At 40.3% G+C, this 17906-nt stretch overlaps 2 protein-coding genes across 3 annotated transcripts in view; both read right to left on the bottom strand.

The window, feature by feature from the left end:
* The window catches only part of Ft (cadherin-related tumor suppressor fat), an 87081-nt gene extending 76238 nt beyond the window's left edge, over positions 1-10843 (bottom strand). The window contains exon 1 of the mRNA XM_083083427.1: positions 3540-10843. Coding sequence (XP_082939553.1) covers positions 3540-8951 — 5412 coding nt within the window. The 5' untranslated portion in view covers positions 8952-10843. The remainder of the gene's footprint in view (positions 1-3539) is intronic.
* Positions 10844-14006: 3163 nt separating this feature from the next.
* On the bottom strand, positions 14007-17906 carry Bka (FCF1 rRNA-processing protein Bka). 2 transcript variants are annotated; one of them, XM_083083429.1, is made up of 5 exons: positions 17545-17906; positions 15307-15389; positions 15143-15214; positions 14677-14986; positions 14007-14551 (listed from the first exon to the last, which is right to left on the bottom strand). In XM_083083429.1, exons 2-5 carry the CDS (start codon positions 15357-15359, stop codon positions 14408-14410), a joined length of 579 nt encoding a protein of 192 aa, XP_082939555.1. In that variant the 5' UTR covers positions 15360-15389; positions 17545-17906; the 3' UTR covers positions 14007-14407. The 2 variants fall into 2 exon arrangements, with proteins under 2 accessions (XP_082939555.1, XP_082939554.1); XM_083083428.1 differs by lacking the exon at positions 17545-17906 and adding an exon at positions 15558-15727 and having other exon boundaries at positions 14009-14551.

Below are 17906 nucleotides of genomic sequence, written 5' to 3'. Positions count from 1 at the left end.
GAAACACACTCTGCGCATTTAATGGACCTTGAAGTTGAATATTCAGCGTGAGCAGAAAATTATTGCGTTCCGGAGGAGTCGAAGGCACGGACACACGTGCGTTGAAATCATCGGCGCGGCGGCATCGCCGAGATATATACCTACTTTGCCGTACGTCTGGATCCAGACGCGAACCCCATTGCGCGATAATTGAAGTTACGCTTCGTGGGAAGCACAGCCTTGACAGAGCAGAAGTGCCGTCCAATACAAAGAGCTTAGACAAAGGGCGTGCTTCGGGGGTTTCGATATGACTTCGTATGAGAGAGGCCGCCTTCACAACCCCGTCGTGATCCTCGGGACAAAAAACCGTCGACGTAGACGAAGCCATGGATAATGCTGTTCGCGCGACGAAAAACGGCACAGCTTTAACCCGTAAGGGAGAGAAGCGGGGGAGAAGCAGCCCGGGCCCCGGGCCGATCGGTCCCGGGGAGACCTCGAGAAAACGGGGCGCGGGACCAGAAGAGCGGGTCCCGAAAGCGAAGCAAAAACATCCGAACGGCAGAGTCGGCGATTCCTGAGGAATCGGGGATCCTACAGCGAGTGATAATCGTACGAGAAGAGAAAGATGCGACGAAAGGGGGAGAAGTAGGGACAAAGAAAAAGAGTGGCAAGCGATGCTATTTATCAAGAGACACGGTAGTGTCTCGAGCAATCACGATACACAGCGAAGTGGACCGTGTATCTATACACGTCCCCCTTCCCCCAAAATTGCGAATATATACATATATTAATTAAACCGTATAGAGTTGTTGATCGATAGCCAATTATAACTTGTAAAATATAAAATATAAAAATAATGTATGATATAAAAATCAACGCTCGTTCGATTTTTGCACCCCTAAACATCTGTCGCTGTTGTGAATAATTTTCACATATTTTAATTTGTATTTTAACTTTTTAGTACACAATAATTGGAGATGAATATTAATAATAATTTTTTAGTATTAGTCAAAATGTTGTTGTATTCCCACAACAGCGCCAAGGGCTGTCTCTGGATTAAATTTTATTACTTTTATTACTTTTATGATTACTTTGATTGCAGCATTTTTACTGATACATATTATAAGAAAAGAAAAGATGAACGTGCAAACGAAGACGAAGATACATAATGAGAAGCCAAGGGCGACAGTAGACGAAAGAAGAATGGGGGAGGGAGAGAACGGGGAAAAGGATCTTCAGAACTAAATAAAGCGGCAAGTGGCGCACGAGGATAGAGATGGGACCGACCGCGCGTCTCTCGGCAGTTTTGAGATCCCGGTGCGAGCGCGGAGGTATAAGGGCTGCGCCCGTTCGTCTGAGATCAAGTTTTTCTCGAGTCCTCCAAGAACCTCCGGGAGAGCGAGAAGAAAGAGCATGGGGCCCGAACCCGAATCCGAGTTGATTTCGCGGCACGCGGTTCATCTTGTCGTTTATTCTCTCCGACTCTCTCCGCTGCAGTCGCCCTCCTCTTCCTCATCTTTCATCATCTCATCTACACTTGAATTCCGCGGCAGGACTGGATCGCGATGGATTATCGGTATCACACTGATGACACCTTCAATTTTTTAAACAATTTCGAACAAGATATATATGGAATAAAATAACTTATATTCATTATATAACTTATATTCATTATACTTAATTCTTGGATTGTGCAGCTTCAAAGCTAACGAAGCTTTGTGAACAATAGAAAAATGATTTTTTAAAATTAAATCATATACGAACGCTGTCGAAAAATAGCCATAAGGTTTTTCTACAAATTAAAAGAAGAAAAAGTCGATTGTAATTCAAATGACATTTCTATCCCCGAAAGATAAGATCGCGAATTGCAAGACATCCTATATAAGAGTAGAATAAAGCGCGAATTAATTAGAATAGCTTCGTTCTAATAAAACGAGGCGAGATGCAGCGGTGGCGGCACCGCGCGATACTTTCGTATAAATTTGAAACGCGCCCTGTAATTTGAGAAAACGTCCCTGATCCTAAACCCTATTTATGCAGCACTGAACCGGCTGTAAACCGTTCGTATTCACGATCTCTCTCCTTCTTATCCTCCTCCGCATCCTCCTTTCTCTCTCTCTACTCTACGAAAGACGCTCGTTCTTCTCCTCGTAAACGTGTGTTGTCCTTCCATCTATCGCTTCTCGTCTCCTGAGAATCTTTCTCTCTCTCTCTCTCTTTTTCCCTCCTCTCCCCTTTTTCTCTTTTTTTTTCTTCCCCCTTTCTCTCTTTCTCTTTCAAATAAAGAAAAATGCATAAAGTTCAATTATTAATTATTTTAAAATCGCGGTCTTGTATCTTGATTGACAATTTTACATTTAAAGTCAAACAAACAAGAAACAAGAAACAAGAACGACTCTGATTTCTTATCATGCCTCATAATATCGAATTTTTCTAAGATCCTTTAAACTTATTACTAATAAAACATCATTTCATATATACATCATATATGTATTAAATAATATAAATATATTGGAGGAATTTAAATGAGAGTATTGTTCATTATTATTAAATTAAAATTTAGTACAAGATTATCTTGCTCACAATTAACAAAGTATGTTTTTTTATGACTTGTTACTTGTTTCTCTTTTCTTCGACATGTCAACAAATATACATATTATGAACACATTAATTGCTATATACATATAGATTCTATATTATAGAATGTAATCAAATTTGAGGGAATCTTTTAATAAGATATTCCTGCGACCAAATCAATCCAAAAAAAGTCTTTTTATGATTTTTTCTCCGACAAATAATTATCGAAATTTTATGAATTAAAGATTAAAGATGTTCAATCATTTATTATATCGTTACAATTATTATACCATCATGATTAAAAAGATTATTTAGTCATTTATTTTTCTCACAAAGAGAGAAGTATTTTTCTAGATACTTGTTGAAATATAGTTGTTATATTATTTCATTAGTTGTTATAAACAAGTATTGTTTTTAAATGTATATTTTATTAGACAAATTTGCTATTAAATCTTCTTATATCATTAATTCTATTAAAAAAACATATTTAAGCAATAAAATGTACATTAAAGCAATACTTCTTTATACAACAATTTTTTCGACAATTAATATATTTTACTTTTTATATCTTTATTAATTATGTAACATTTCTATTTAGAGTAAGTTCATTTCAAGTCAATATATTCAACTTTTAAAAACTTTAATTAGTCATTTAGCTTGCATAGGAATAAATGTATAGAAATTATATCTATTAAATAAAAAGACTGTCTCAATCATCCTTTGGCGCCTGTCATATTTATCATATGATTTTAGCAATTAAAATATCCTCGGCGAATCTTGCGCCATGACAATCTGGACTCATTCGCTCGTTTCGCGAGAAGGGGTCTTATCCGGCAATCGAGAAATTACATTATGGGACGAGGGAGGAGAGGGGAAGGAGTGGCAGACCGCACAAAAAGCACCGACTATCTTTCAGGAGCCGACGAAGGAAGCATCATTAATATCACCGAGACGATCAATCAAAAAACCAAACGTAAACTCACTTTGGTGGACGTCGTACTGGGCCTGGTGCCGCCTATGCCGATGGCGTACAGTTCAACCTCGTACCACTGGACGCCGGTTTCGCGATCGAGCTTGGTCGCTGTGGATAGCACGCCTGTCTTCGTGTCGATGTCGAAGAGCCGATCGACCTGGAGCCCGTCGTCGAGCCCGCCGCCGGCGGTCACGTTCGTCACGTAATACTCGAGCTCGATGTTCGAACGTCGACTACGCGCGCTCACACACAGGATGCTGGTACCGACCGGTTCGTTCTCATAAACGCTGCCCTCGATCTGACCCCGATGTTCCCAGATCGGTTGATCGCCGTCCTCGCCCGGCACGATCAAGGTCACATAAGTTTCCGACGAACGACGTTCCGTCTGGACCGCTTCGTCCGTCGCTCGAACACCGACCTGATATTTGGATACCCGCTCGGAGAGACCCTTTGGGAATGATCGTGGAAATCTCATGGTAAGTTGACCGGTGCTACGGTGGATACGAAACATGTCCAAATAGTTGACGTTCGAACGGAGCAATTCGTACGTCACCAGGCCGTTCGTGTTGGAGTCAAGATCGCGGGCGACCAGCTGCATGACCACGATCTCCTTAGATGACTGATAATAGTCGAGATTGCCGGCGCGCAGCGGCGGTAGCACCACTGCAGACATGCTGACGAATAACGGCGCGTTGTCATTGACGTCTTCAACGATCACAATCACTAGCTTCTCGGCGGATAGGCGCGCGCTTGGTGGCTGCGCTCTATCGGTCGCAACCACTATCAGTTTGAAGGTGTCCACTTCCTCGCGATCAATCGGCAGCAGCGTATGAATTATGCCGTTCGACGAATTGATACCGAAATGCCGTACCTGATCTTCCGGATCCTGGTTGAGGATCGAATAACTGACTATTCCGTTGTCCCCCGAATCCGGGTCCTCGGCGGTGATGGTGACGATTGGTGTTCTCACGGGGATACCCTCGCGTATTTGACGCACTATTGCCGTATTCGGGAACACCGGCGGATTGTCATTGGCATCGATCACTTCGACGATCAGGCTGGTAATAGAGCTAAGCCTCGGGTGACCACCGTCACTACAGGTGACGTTCAACGTATAATAATTCAGTTCTTCATAATCCAGTGATTTCCGCAAGTACAGGATACCAGTCAGTGGATCGATATGGAAGGTATCCCTCCTGTTTCCGGCCGATATTGCAAACGTCAGCTCGCTGTTAGGTCCGAGATCATTGTCAGTAGCCTTGAACCGCAGCAATTCGGTGTTGATCGACATGGTCTCCAGCACGGAAATTCGCGATTTGTTGTCGATAAAACGCGGCACGTTGTCGTTTTCGTCGAGTACCTCGATATAAACGGTCGCACTAGATGACAAACGTGTCTCGAGACCGGCATCGTGCGCCACGACCGTCAATACATAGGTGTCAGATGTCTCGCGGTCGAGCTCTTTCACAAGCGAAATCTGCCCAGTGGCCTCGTCTATTATAAAATGACCGTGCTGATTGCCATCCTCCAATGAATAAAACACGTCACCATTCAAGCCCTTATCGGCATCGGTTGTATATACTCTCAACAGCTGCGTGCCAATCACGGCGCCTTCGCTCACTTGCACTCGATAAGGCAAACGCTGGAATTGCGGCACATTGTCGTTTACGTCGGTGATATAGATGGTGACCTTGACGCGATCACGAAGACGATTGACACCATTATCGGTGACAGTGGCTTCTAAGGTAACATAGCTGTCGCCGGTGTTGGTCACTAGGAGTTCGCGATCGAAGACGCGTAGAGACTTGACGAAACCGTTCCTCGGATCGATCACAAAATCTTGCTGACTAGCTGGTAACGAGAATATTAGATCAGCGTTACGACCGACGTCACGATCAGTGGCCGACAACTTGCCGACGAAAGTATCGGGTGGTTCATTTTCACGCAGATGGAAGCTAAAACTACTGTTGGTGAATTCAGGCGCGTTATCGTTCTCGTCGATTATATGTACCACTACCGGGACCATGGAACTTCGCGAAGGATTACCTTGATCGAACGCGGTAACTTCGAGTGCGTAATAATCTCGTTCCTCGCGATCGAGCATATTCTTCACGTAAAGCTGGCCGTCCGGGAAGATGCCAAAGCTACTCTCGATGTTACCGTCGGTCACGCTGTATCGTATTTTACCGTTGACGCCAAGATCCGCATCGTGAGCTATCAGCGAGAAAAAACGTTTGTTGACCGGTGTGGACTCTGACAGCGAGATCTCGTAGCTGGTCAGCCGGAAAACTGGCGTGTGATCGTTTACATCTTCAATTGTTACTTTGATTTGATGCTGAGAGGATAGCGATGGTTCACCAGAGTCAGTCGCCGTCACTTCTAAATAGAGGATCGTACCGGGTGTCGCTTGGATTGGCTTATTTAGGTAGATGATGCCCGAATTTTCGGCAATTCTAAATTGCTCACCTGGATTATGAGTAAGCGAATAGATAATTCTGGCATTGGCGCCAGCATCACGATCTCTGGCACGGGCTAAACATATTTCTTGTCCTACTGCCGCGTTCTCTCGCAGAAAAATTTCGTCGCCCCGCTCGCTCCTAGGAAATCTGGGAGGATTGTCGTTAACATCTTGCACGGTAATGTTAACGGTTGTTTGACCATACGCGAGATCGGCGCGCGCCGACAATTGTAAACTGTAATAAGCCACTCGCTCGCGATCCAGGCAGCCAGCGGTGCTGATAATGCCGGTACTCTTGTCAATTTTGAAATTACCCTTAGAATCGCCGAAAATAATATCATAATTCACCTTGCCTGTATTACTATATTGCGTAACTTGTACCGAGCCGACTTCTCGACCGAATCCGGATATGGAGTCGCAATCGCCATGGTCCTCGGTTATGCGGAATTCGTAGCCGTTGTAAGTTTCGAACTCGAGGTGTTCTAGATCCTCATCGCGAATTATTTCCACTATCGCGTTCCTGTCTGCAAACCGGTCGCCAGTATCTTTGGCCGAGACGGTCAGCTCGTAGAGAGTCTTATGCGCGGCTCGCAAAGAACCCTGAAGAGCAATTTCGCCGGTTCTTTCATCGATTACGAAGAGACCTTCGCCGCCAGATTCCAGGATATATTTTATTTGAGCGTTTTCCCGGGCATCGGCATCAGTCGCTGTCACTTTACCTATTATCGTGCCTGCTGGAGCATCTTCAGAGATAGGCATTAGATATTTCCAAGGATAGAAGACTGGTGAGTTATCGTTAACATCTTCCAACATTAGTATCACAGTAGCGGTTGACGATTGCACTGGCGTACCCTGATCTTTCGCTATAATCAGAATTCTATACTCTGCTACTGTCTCTCGATCTAAGGCAATCTTGGTTGTCAACTGACCGGTCAGGGCGTCCAACGCGAAAGTCTTGGGATAATCGCGCGAGACACAAGAATGAAAGCTATACACGACACTACCGTTGGTACCTTGATCGTTATCGAGAGCTGCCAGGGTAGCTATTAGACTGTTGGGTGGCGTGTTTTCCGATAACGTAATTTGAACGACGTTTTTGGAAAAGTGTGGCGCTTCGTCATTCTCATCAAGAATTGTCACCTTGAGATGCGTGTTCGCATACTTAGTGTTTGGACCACCGTCCTGTGCAAACACGAGTAACTCGATACTACCTTGAACTTCACGGTCCAGTGTGGCAACAGTGGTAACCAGGCCGGTATTTTTGTCGATAGCAAACCAGCCTAGATTGTTACCCGATTCTAAATTATAATAAACCTGCGCGTTTAATCCGGAATCCGCGTCCGTTGCTGAGATGCTTGCGACAAAACTACCATTCGGTGCGAGTTCTGATAGTACTGCCGAATATTCACTCTGTTGAAATACCGGTTCATGATCGTTGACATCGTTCACATGAATCCCAAGATAGACCGTAACCGATCTGGGCGGAATTCCCTTGTCAGAAGCGACTATCGTGAGATTATACGTGGGTACCTCCTCACGGTCTAATCGACCGTTAATTTTCACGAGAGTGACCCGCGTGACAGTATTCCTGTCCTCCAATCGAAAATGGCCTAACTCGTTACCAGCGCGTATCTCTACGCTGGTTTCGCCGTTCAAGCCTTCATCATCGTCGGTTATTGTCATCGCGGCAACAATCGTATCCTCGTTGGCGTTTTCGTCGACGGTGGCAAAAGATGCGGTCCCGGGAAAGTAGTTGAAGTTAATCACAGGATCATGATCATTCGTATCCAATAGATTCACCGTAACGTAAGTACGACCATCTTGCCTGGGCGAACCATTATCACGAGCGAAGACCGTAATGACGCAGGTCTTGGGACAATTACCTTTGCAGTCCTTTGGAGGATCACAGCTCAACAGCTCGGCCGTCGTGATTGTTCCAATTTCTGGATCGATTGTAAACTTGCGTTCGTCGTCTGGTAGATAATACGTCAATTTCGAATTATCTTCCGAATCTTTGTCAGTAGCATGCACCGTCAGGACCTTCGTGCCGACTGAAGCGCTTTCATTTAACGCTACCACATAATCGCTTTGTTGGAATACGGGCGGATTGTCATTCACGTCCAACACTGTCACATTCACTAGCAAATAACCTAAACGTGGAGGTCGACCGCGATCGCGTACGCAAATGTTAAGCGAATAGAATTCTACCTGCTCGCGATCCAACTTGCCTGTAGTTTCAAGGTATAAGTACGATGTCTCACCAGTAGGATTGCCCGTGACTTCCAGACGAAATTTGCCATCTGTATTACCGTCCACGATAAAATAGTCATCTAGCACACCGTTCTCCGGCGTATCCCGATCTGTCGCGGCATCCAGCAACAGCTTAGTACCAGCTACAGCCGATTCTGAAAAGCTCACGGCAATGCTAGGTTCCGGAAATTCCGGATCGTTGTCGTTAATATCAAGCACCAAGATCCGCACTTCGATCGGATAAGTTGGTTGACTCGATAATACGACAAAATCAAACCGATTGCTGTTCAGAGCTTCGCGGTCGAGGACTTTGGCTGTCCGTATCTGGCCTGTTTCCGGATCAAGTACAAACTCTTGAGGCGGCTCATTGAACCTATAGGTAAAATCAGGCTTGACCGGTATCGTGCCGACCAGGGTACCTTTGGGCTCGCCTTCCCTGACCTCGAGCTGGACCCGCGTGTCGACCGCTCTGCTCTGCATCGCCAGGCCCATCGTTGCGGCGCTGTCCTGCGGCAACATCGGTGACCTTCGTGGCACTAACCGCGTGACCCTTTGAGGTAGGTTATGCAAGGTAAAGTAGTTGTCGGACGCCGCCGCCGCCACCATCGCCGTCGCCGTTGCCGCCGTCGCGTCCTGGCCGACGACCTGGCCGCCATATTGGTAGGATAGGAATCCCAGAAGAAGGGCCAGGAGCATCAATCCCCTTATGATCATCTCTTCTATCTCACCGCGACACGCCCACCTGCCTTAGCCAAATTCCGGCTCACGGTGACTCGTCGTCGGCATAAAATCGCGCGCTCCGATTACGCACTATCTGTCGTTCTTCCTCCTCATGATCGTGGCCGGCGATAATCTCGTCGTCATCCTCCACGTCTACGTATCGGCACATCATTGCACGTAGCGCGACATCCTCCAAGAATGGAGATTAATCGCGCGCGATGATGCGAATTGCCGTCCTCTGTCCGGCGTTGCGTCGCATTTTTTCCCCACCTTCGAGAGGTTCCGATTTAAGCTTGCATACCAAAAGATGGTGGGTGCTTTCTTTTCCGTCTTTCGTTCTCCTCTTCTTTGTACCTATTTCTCTCTCGTTTTCTGTGTCTTTCCTTATCTCGTTTCTTCCTTCTCTTCTCTCTTCTTCTATCTTTTCTTCGCCGCTGAAAGTCAAGTGTATACGAGAGAAGACTTCACCCGGCAGAGGGGGCAGTGACCTGCCGAGAGCCGCGCCTCGCGAAATGCGCGTCTACGGATGCTCGCGAACGACTCGCGATCGCGAAAACGAGATGTTTGAGACACTTTTTTGATTAGCGACCCGTGATCGATAAATCGAAAGAACGTTCTTCTTTCTTCATCCAAGGAACAGATTTCTCCTATTTAAAGCTTTATTCTCTTCTTCAAGTTCTTGTATATCGAGAATTTATACCTACGTTACGTGTTTTCTTCGCATTCTTTTGATATATATATGAATATATCAATTTTTCCTGACAAAAATGATCTTTGATGATAACGAACAATTATTTTTTTATAGCGATCTTGAGATCGCTCTCTCAAAACACTCAGAATCTTCAAAATTCACAGTTTTATCACTGGCCCGTGCTTAGATTTTTGGTAGACTCGTACGTAAACACTGCACAGAGACGAGGATCCGATATTTGAAACACAAAAGCACGATTCGCGATTAATATATTTATATATATTTTTATATGTATTATATTTTCTCGCGAAGTATCGATATGACCGAACGAGTTTAGTGACCGAGCCTCGAGTTTACAATTCACTCTCGAATATGCGACTTGCCGCTGGACCCGCACGATTCGCGCTATCTTTTGCAAAAATCGTGAGGAAGTTCACGCGATCGCGATACAACGCTCATTCGTATTCGCTGATGGTGTAGCGATCTCACGAGCTCGACACAACGGGTTTGTGCGCGCGCGCGCGTGCCCTTCGGGGTAGGCGTTATCGGGGGATGAAAATAAATCTCGTGAGCGAGAAACGTTTGACAGCGGGAGAAGAGAATAGGAATAGAAAGGAATAAACGCGCGCGAAGGGGCCGCGATGAGCGCAACGTAAGGCCCCGAAAAAAAAAAAACGCGGAACGTACACCGCGGAGAAGAATATTGTCTCCTCGAGGACTGACCTGACTCGACTGAATCGAGCCGGTCCCAGAACCACTGCCAGGAGAGGCATTCTTCAGGCTGGCTGACGCCGTCCCTCTCCGATCGGATCCTTTCTCTGTCCTCCTCTCGCGCTCTCTCTCTCTCTCTCTTTCCACATCTTTCTTCTCTCTCCCTCTCTCTCTTTTTCTGTCTGTGTCTTTACCCCGGCCACTTCGCACGAGGCCCCTATCGATATCACCTTCTCTGTCCGCTCTGAGAAACATCGTGGCTCTACCACGCGCGTTCCCTCGCTCCGCAATAATCGCGCTCGCTCTTTCTACCAACATTGCTCCTTCTCCCTTTTTCTCTCGCTCCCTCTCTTCTATGTCAAGAAACGTTCGATCTCCTATCTTCGTCGCTCTTCCTTTCGCCAAACGCTCATTTTCTTCGCTCTTACCTCAGTTCCCTTTCTCATCTCCCCTTCTTACGCTTTCCCGTTCCCCTACCCTTTTGCCATACCATTACCTGTCGGTGTACGGGGGCCTCTTCGTTCGTCGCACGTGGGCCTTTCTCTCTCTCCCACTTGCTCTCCTTTGAGGCCCGCTGTTTCGACCGCAGCCCTCTTCTCCTCTTCCACCCTCTCATCTACTTCTTTAGCCTTCCCTCTTCACCATCTTCCACGCGCGATCCTTCCACCTTCGACTCGCGCATCCCGTCGTCGTCTCGCTAAGATATTCTCCCTTTTGCCCTCGAGGAACGAGCAATGCGGAGGCTCAGGTATGCAAGATGGCCGCTGCGTGCTGGAACCCCATGCGACGAGAACGTTGCTTCAGGTTAACGGGAACGAGAAAGATATAGCAAGAAGAAGAAGGATATAGAATGGACAAGAGGGAGAAAGAGAGAGAGAGAGAGAGAGAGAGAGAGAGAAGGAGAATAAGAGAGTAAGAGTAAGAGAGAAAAGTAGGGGGAAGTAAAAGAACGAAAGAAAGAGTAAGAGTGATACAAGAACTAACGAAAAGAAGGATGACAAGATCAGAGAACGAGAGATGAATAATGCGTGGGGGAGGAGAGAAAATACCTGGAAGGGTGGGCAGGGGGACACCCCGACTTAGGGGGTGCAGCGTAGAAGGAGGGAGGGATGAGTCGCGAGATCCGGACTCACGGCCCTATGGATATGTGTCCGCGGGCTTATGGTCACTTTTATAACTAATCCGTTACTACGATCATGTGCGCGCGCGAATGTTCCGCTCAATCTTCTAGGCTCTCTTTCTCTCGAATTAATTCGCTATCTCGATCCTTCGTTCCTATCTTTCCTTCTTATTTCTCTTCTTGTGTTTAACAGCTTCGAAATTGAAAGCTTTGAATTTCGAAACCAGCAGATACACGAAAACTATTATCGATATATTTGATATATCATAAAATATCGTACTTGAAATGTCTGTACATATGTTTCCTTGAATGCAGTAATAATAGTGCTCCTCCTTGAAATGTTTATATGGCTAACAATAAAATCACTGGGCGAATGCAAATCTACAGGATTTTATATAAAGAGTTTAGCGAAAAATAAAATATCTTTTAAAATTTTTCTTTGAATAGAGAAAAATATTTTTTTCATCAAAAGATAGCTATTTTTAATAACAAAATTAAAATAAAAAATATTTAAGATACTAGAAAAACAGAAAATAAGAAACAGCAACACAAAAATGGCAATAGCATTCCAAACAATTGCGCATGCTGGCCAGGAAACTCAATTTTGATAAATTATTTAAAATTAAAAAATAGACTTTTTTTATCTTATTTATTATAGAGATATACATATCGATCGACGCTCTGATTTGGTTCACCGTTTTACGTACAATAGAGAATGAATCTTCTTATCTTCTTTTCAAGAAAAATCTTTGGACCCAATATATTGGTTATATTGGACGTAGATAAAAGTACAAGTTATCTTTCAAGGATGAGAGTGAATGGCCGTTCGAAAAACGCGATTCCTTCCGGATAACGGAACGATCAGAAGAAATGGACAAGTCTTCTCTCGGTCTAAAGTAGCGATGAAAATTGGAAAAGAATCCACTGATAATAGATGACAATGCGTCAAGTAATACTATCTTTAGGTTTATGAAACCTCAAGGTAAAAGTGCATCTGCATCGCTCTCGAATTACATCGAATCCTTATACATGCATCTCGTCGACATTATTTATCGACATTGTGCACACACAGCAAATAATAATTTTCTTATGTCCAACAATTTATAAAATGAAGAACATAAGTTATGTAAATTAAGAATCATAAATTATGAACAAAGAACGAAATTATGAAAAAATGTGGCAACAGTCTTTTTAATTATAATGTATAAATATATTATATTAAAAAAATTATATATATATATATATATATATATATACACACACACACACACACACACACACACACACACACACACACACACACACACACACACACTTTATATTAATATTGAATTTTTTTATATACCATCTCGATGTAAAAAATAATTTTGGATATTATTCATTATTCGAGAAAAAATTTTAAAATTGATTCTAAAATCTATTCTTTAAGAAATGCAACGCAGGACATTGATTCGCTCAGACGCGTGATTAATATCCTGTGTAATTTCGTCACGGTAATATGCGCGTACGATAACGTACACTGTTCCCTGATATTAGAAAGATCGCGACCCGAGGAAGAAGGCAGAGGAATTCCAACATTTATCCGGATGTAGAAAAGCCGTGACATTTTGTGCGTCGAAATCAATTATATAAATCCCTGCGTACATTGAGTTTCTCGAACTCTAAAAATGGCAATATAATTATTACTTATGAATAAAAGCTGTTATATATCTGCATCTTTGCATTAATAAAGTCATACAGAGTTTGTCAAAATACCTAATTATATAATAAATAAAATATATTTATAAATATTTGTATATATGTGTTATTTAAAAAAAATATTATTTAATATAAAAATATTACATACAGATACACGTGCGTACATAATGTATATGTATGTGTGTATGTACACGCAAAATATTTCAATATGACTTTTAAACTAGAAGCGATAGAGAAGAGATATGCGATCATTTACGTACACGACCATTTTTCTTTAATGATCTATAAAGTCTCCTTTCACAGTACTTTTCTTTCTCTATACAAAATGCAAAAATTTTGTTTTATTATTTTTTAATAATTGATAAATTTATTTTAACTACTTTATCTTTTCAATAATGCTGAATTCAAATGTTTAATCCAAATTTTAAAATCTAATATGACCGTCATATTAGAAATTATTTCTGATAAAATTTATAATCTGGAAGTTTTTATTTATTATTAGCACTGCACTTGAATCTCTGAAATCAAATTCTGAAAATAAGCAAATAAATTTATACAAAAAATATAATTTACGAAGTATAAAATAGAAATAGAAGTTTCCTTTTATCATTAAAAGAGAATGTCACTGCTTTTATTAAAATGTTTGATGCGATTCTTTTTCACAAAAAGAAATGAAATAAAAAAAATTGTGGCAGTATTCATGTGTTATTCGAATAAAAATATTCTGTCTCTGTGTCAAAAAGAGAGAGTAGGGAAGAGGAGGAGAGACAAATGCAGGTTTGATAAAAATTAGAATGCGAAGGCAGCAAGATAGATATATCTCTCCCTTTCTATTGTACTTTCTACTGTTGCGCGTGGGCTTCTTTATATAAACCTATCTATACATATACAATATAAATTGAATATTATTTTGCAGAAGAAACAATGCTTTTCTCAAGGTGAATATTTTATATATATATCCTAAGTTTTATTAATAAAAGATACAACTTGTTTTTAACGCAAACAAGATAAAGTTATCATACAAAAAAATAGAAATTGCCTATCTTAATAAACTAATGAATTCGATTAGCTACACTTGTATGCATTGATGCACATTAAAGTTACATATAAATGTACAATAATATAAATAATTCAAATAGTAAGATAATTCTATTGAATAACAATAATAAAAATTTAATTAATTATCTTACTGTTTGCATTAGTTTGTATTTAATTGAATTCACTATAAGTTTACTTCTTAGGTGCACCATAAGCATCTGGCATCCGTTCTATCGTGTATCTATGTTGAGATACATACATTATTGGCACACCTGATATCTTTCGTATTCTTTTTTTCAAGTCTTTATCATTGGTTGCAACAATATAACACTTGTGCTGAAATAATATATAATTCAATGTTTTCATCTGTAGCATTATATAAATTTACTTCATTATTGTCAAATGTAAACTCGAAATGCATATTAAAAAACTGTGTTATAATAAGATTCCAATCTATTTACTTGTGTCACTCTGTTCACGAGACAGTCATCTGCATAAGTTCCTTTATGCATACATTTTAATCTTTCAAAACGTGGATCTTTGATAATTTTCAATGCTAATTTATACTTCTGCCCAAGCTTCTCCAATTCACCCATCACACAATCTGTTATATATGGTGTACACTTTGCATAGAGGCATTCCATCATATTTTGCACGATATCCAATTTGTTTTTAATAGAAAAGTTAATGAAATTTGTATCGACTAAAATATGGTATGGCGGTCCAAGTTGTGTGTTATATTGAAAAAATAATGCGGAGGATTGTTGTGGCCTAAAATCATAAATATATGTATAGTTTCATAGTTTTAAAATATAAAAAAAAATTTATGATAGTATCTTTCATAATGTCCCACACATATGAAAATGTATCTCTATCAAAACTAATATAAATATTGTTAAGATCGAATATAATGTTATATATATTTACGTTTCTGTAACTTTTATCTTAGTCTGATCTTCTTTTGGAGTTTTCTTGGATGGCAATCGCTTTTCTGGTTTTCTACAAAAAGAATTTATTTCTAATATTTCTTCTGTCTATTTTTCGTAGGGATAAAACAATAACTTTCTGAAAATTGTATTTAACAAACTTACATTCGTGAATCACTCAGACTAATCATTTTCTTCATCTGAGCAAATCTCTGCATCACAACTTTACGTGTTTTCTTATTTTTCGGCTATAATACATAATTAATTTCACTGTAAGTTTTGCATTATAGAAAATAACGAAATACAAAATATTAAGATCGAAATATAATTTCAACACTTTATATATTTAAAGTGAAAAACAACTTTTAACATATTTAATAAAATGTATGTTTTTATGAAAAAAAAATAATTTTTACCATTATAATATATTTTTTATATATTTATGAACGTCCTAATATAAAAATAGTAATAATTGTTGATGTTTATACACTCCCTCCAGTTTGTACTAATTCAGTAATGTACAGAGGAATTTCTCCTAACCTAACTTGGCTTCACATGTAACAAACCACGTGACTGCTTTAATTAACCATAGACATAAAATATATAGAGTGTGTGGTCAGGAAATCGTTGATTGGTTGATATTACCAGAGAGAAAACTGAGAGATGTCATATAGTCGTTTTTAGATGATCTTTGAAAGCGATACTTCCTCTGTGAACATTAAAAACGTGGACATGAACTACAAAGCCAATGTCCTCGAATGTTCTCAGAGGGTAATATGTATATGTCTTCTCTCTGATAATATATAAATCTATAATTTAATTAATAATTTGTTATATAAAAATATTATTAGTATCTTTCGTTTATTTATTTATGTGTCTTCGCAATTATTTATTTATGTCTTCTTTTTCTTCTCTTTATTTATATATTCATTTATTTATTTATTTATTTAGCTCGCTAAGTCAATCTTTTAAAATGTAAAATTAAATATACTATAGAATTTGACTTTGGAAAAGCGCGGCAAAACAAACAAATCTGTTTTTATCTTACAATTAGTATCAAATAATCGTTTAGTATTAATTTTCCCATATAAGCCACAAACACTATGGACAAAGGGAACAATAATGTCCCTGTATCACCCTATTATAACGTTACATTTATAATAAATGCACGCGAAATGCGACGTGTAATCTCTTTTTTAATTATTATATACAAGTACTATAACTAGGATTATTTTTAGTAGTTACTAATAAGACCCATTGCGATATAAAATATATATATACATATAATTTATACGTAATGATCATTGTAAGCCAGTGTAAGTATCAACCAATTATTCCATCGCTCGCTTTTATTAGATTTACACACACATAATTTTCTTTTAAATATTATAAATAAGATAAAGATTTAGGTACGTTCCAAATAAATTTATACATCTTATGTATGTAATATTGCACATATTAAAAGGTAATAATATCGCAGTTGGAATAAGATACAATCCTGGCAATATAGTGATTTTTGGATCCCACTGAAAATAATTTAATTTGATTTATTTTTGAGAATTGCGCGCAATACTTAAGAGCAAATTATTTTTGTGTCATGTGTTACCTGTGTAAAATTCCATGCACAGTATCGTATTGTCTGCGGTATATGAAAAACTTCATCGATGAAATAATGTAGTTGAATACAATTGAGATATAAGCGAAATAATATAGTACTTGTAATGAATAACGTTAATGTAGAATACATAAATATTTTGTAGTTTAGTTTCATGTAATTGAGATGAGATACTCATGATTACTTTAAAAATGTGTCCACAAATGTCATTTAACTTCAGTAGCTTCAATCAAATTACTTATAAAAATCAAATTACTATTACAATAAAATACTATTACGTTAAATGCATCATCACAGCTTGTTTTGATTAATTTAATCTAACCTAACCAATTATATTATATGCTCCTCATTAAAATGTGTAAAACTGTACATCGAAGATTTAATACGATTAATATACTACGTAATAAATGTATTACACTAATGATTAAATATTATTTTTAAAATCATGGTAAAATTCACGCAGCATATGCTCGTGTTTACATTTAACATCTGACTGAATATCTGACATTGAGAGGTTAGGTTAGGTTAGATCGAAAAAATTATCGTTTGACAGTTGGCAACCCTACAAGAGACTGTGCAAGCACTGCGCGCGCGTATACAAAATAAACTTCAAATCGCTTCTAGCCTAACCATCTTCACGCGATCGACTTTATTTGAATTGGATCGTGTCGCATCGAATTATGATGCGGCATCGATTTGCCCGAACGTAATTCGGGACATCGCGATGCTGTATAAGCGTCGAATGAGCACGAATTGTCACGCAAATATGATAAATCAAATCAACTCACCGTTCACCGGCTGCTTCACAGGCCGCTCCATTCACTCGCCTCGGGACGTCCCATTCCAATCTTGATGCACACAAACTCACACGATATCACTAACGCGAACGCGCGATACTTTATTCGGCACTCCCGATACTCGCTCGCATCCGATAATCATCATTAAGGGCGCGAATAACGCGACGCGACTTCGCTCCACCTTCGCGATGACGCCATCACTGAATACTGTCAAAAACCGCTGTCGCGCGCTTCCATCGACATATTATGAAAGTCGCGCGATCATCCTTGGACACTCAACGCTCGTTCACTCGCGATATTCGTTTATTTACGGTTAAAAGACGCGAAAAATGCGGACGTACGACGATCTGCGT

The sequence above is a fragment of the Camponotus vicinus genome, unplaced genomic scaffold (assembly GCF_025532165.1).
Source record: "Camponotus vicinus isolate PSW18456_S1 unplaced genomic scaffold, iyCamVici1.0 SCAF_11, whole genome shotgun sequence".
In the NCBI taxonomy this organism is placed as follows: domain Eukaryota; kingdom Metazoa; phylum Arthropoda; class Insecta; order Hymenoptera; family Formicidae; genus Camponotus; species Camponotus vicinus.
The sequence above is the reverse complement of the archived record's forward strand: the minus strand, read 5'-3'. Positions and strand labels throughout refer to the sequence as shown.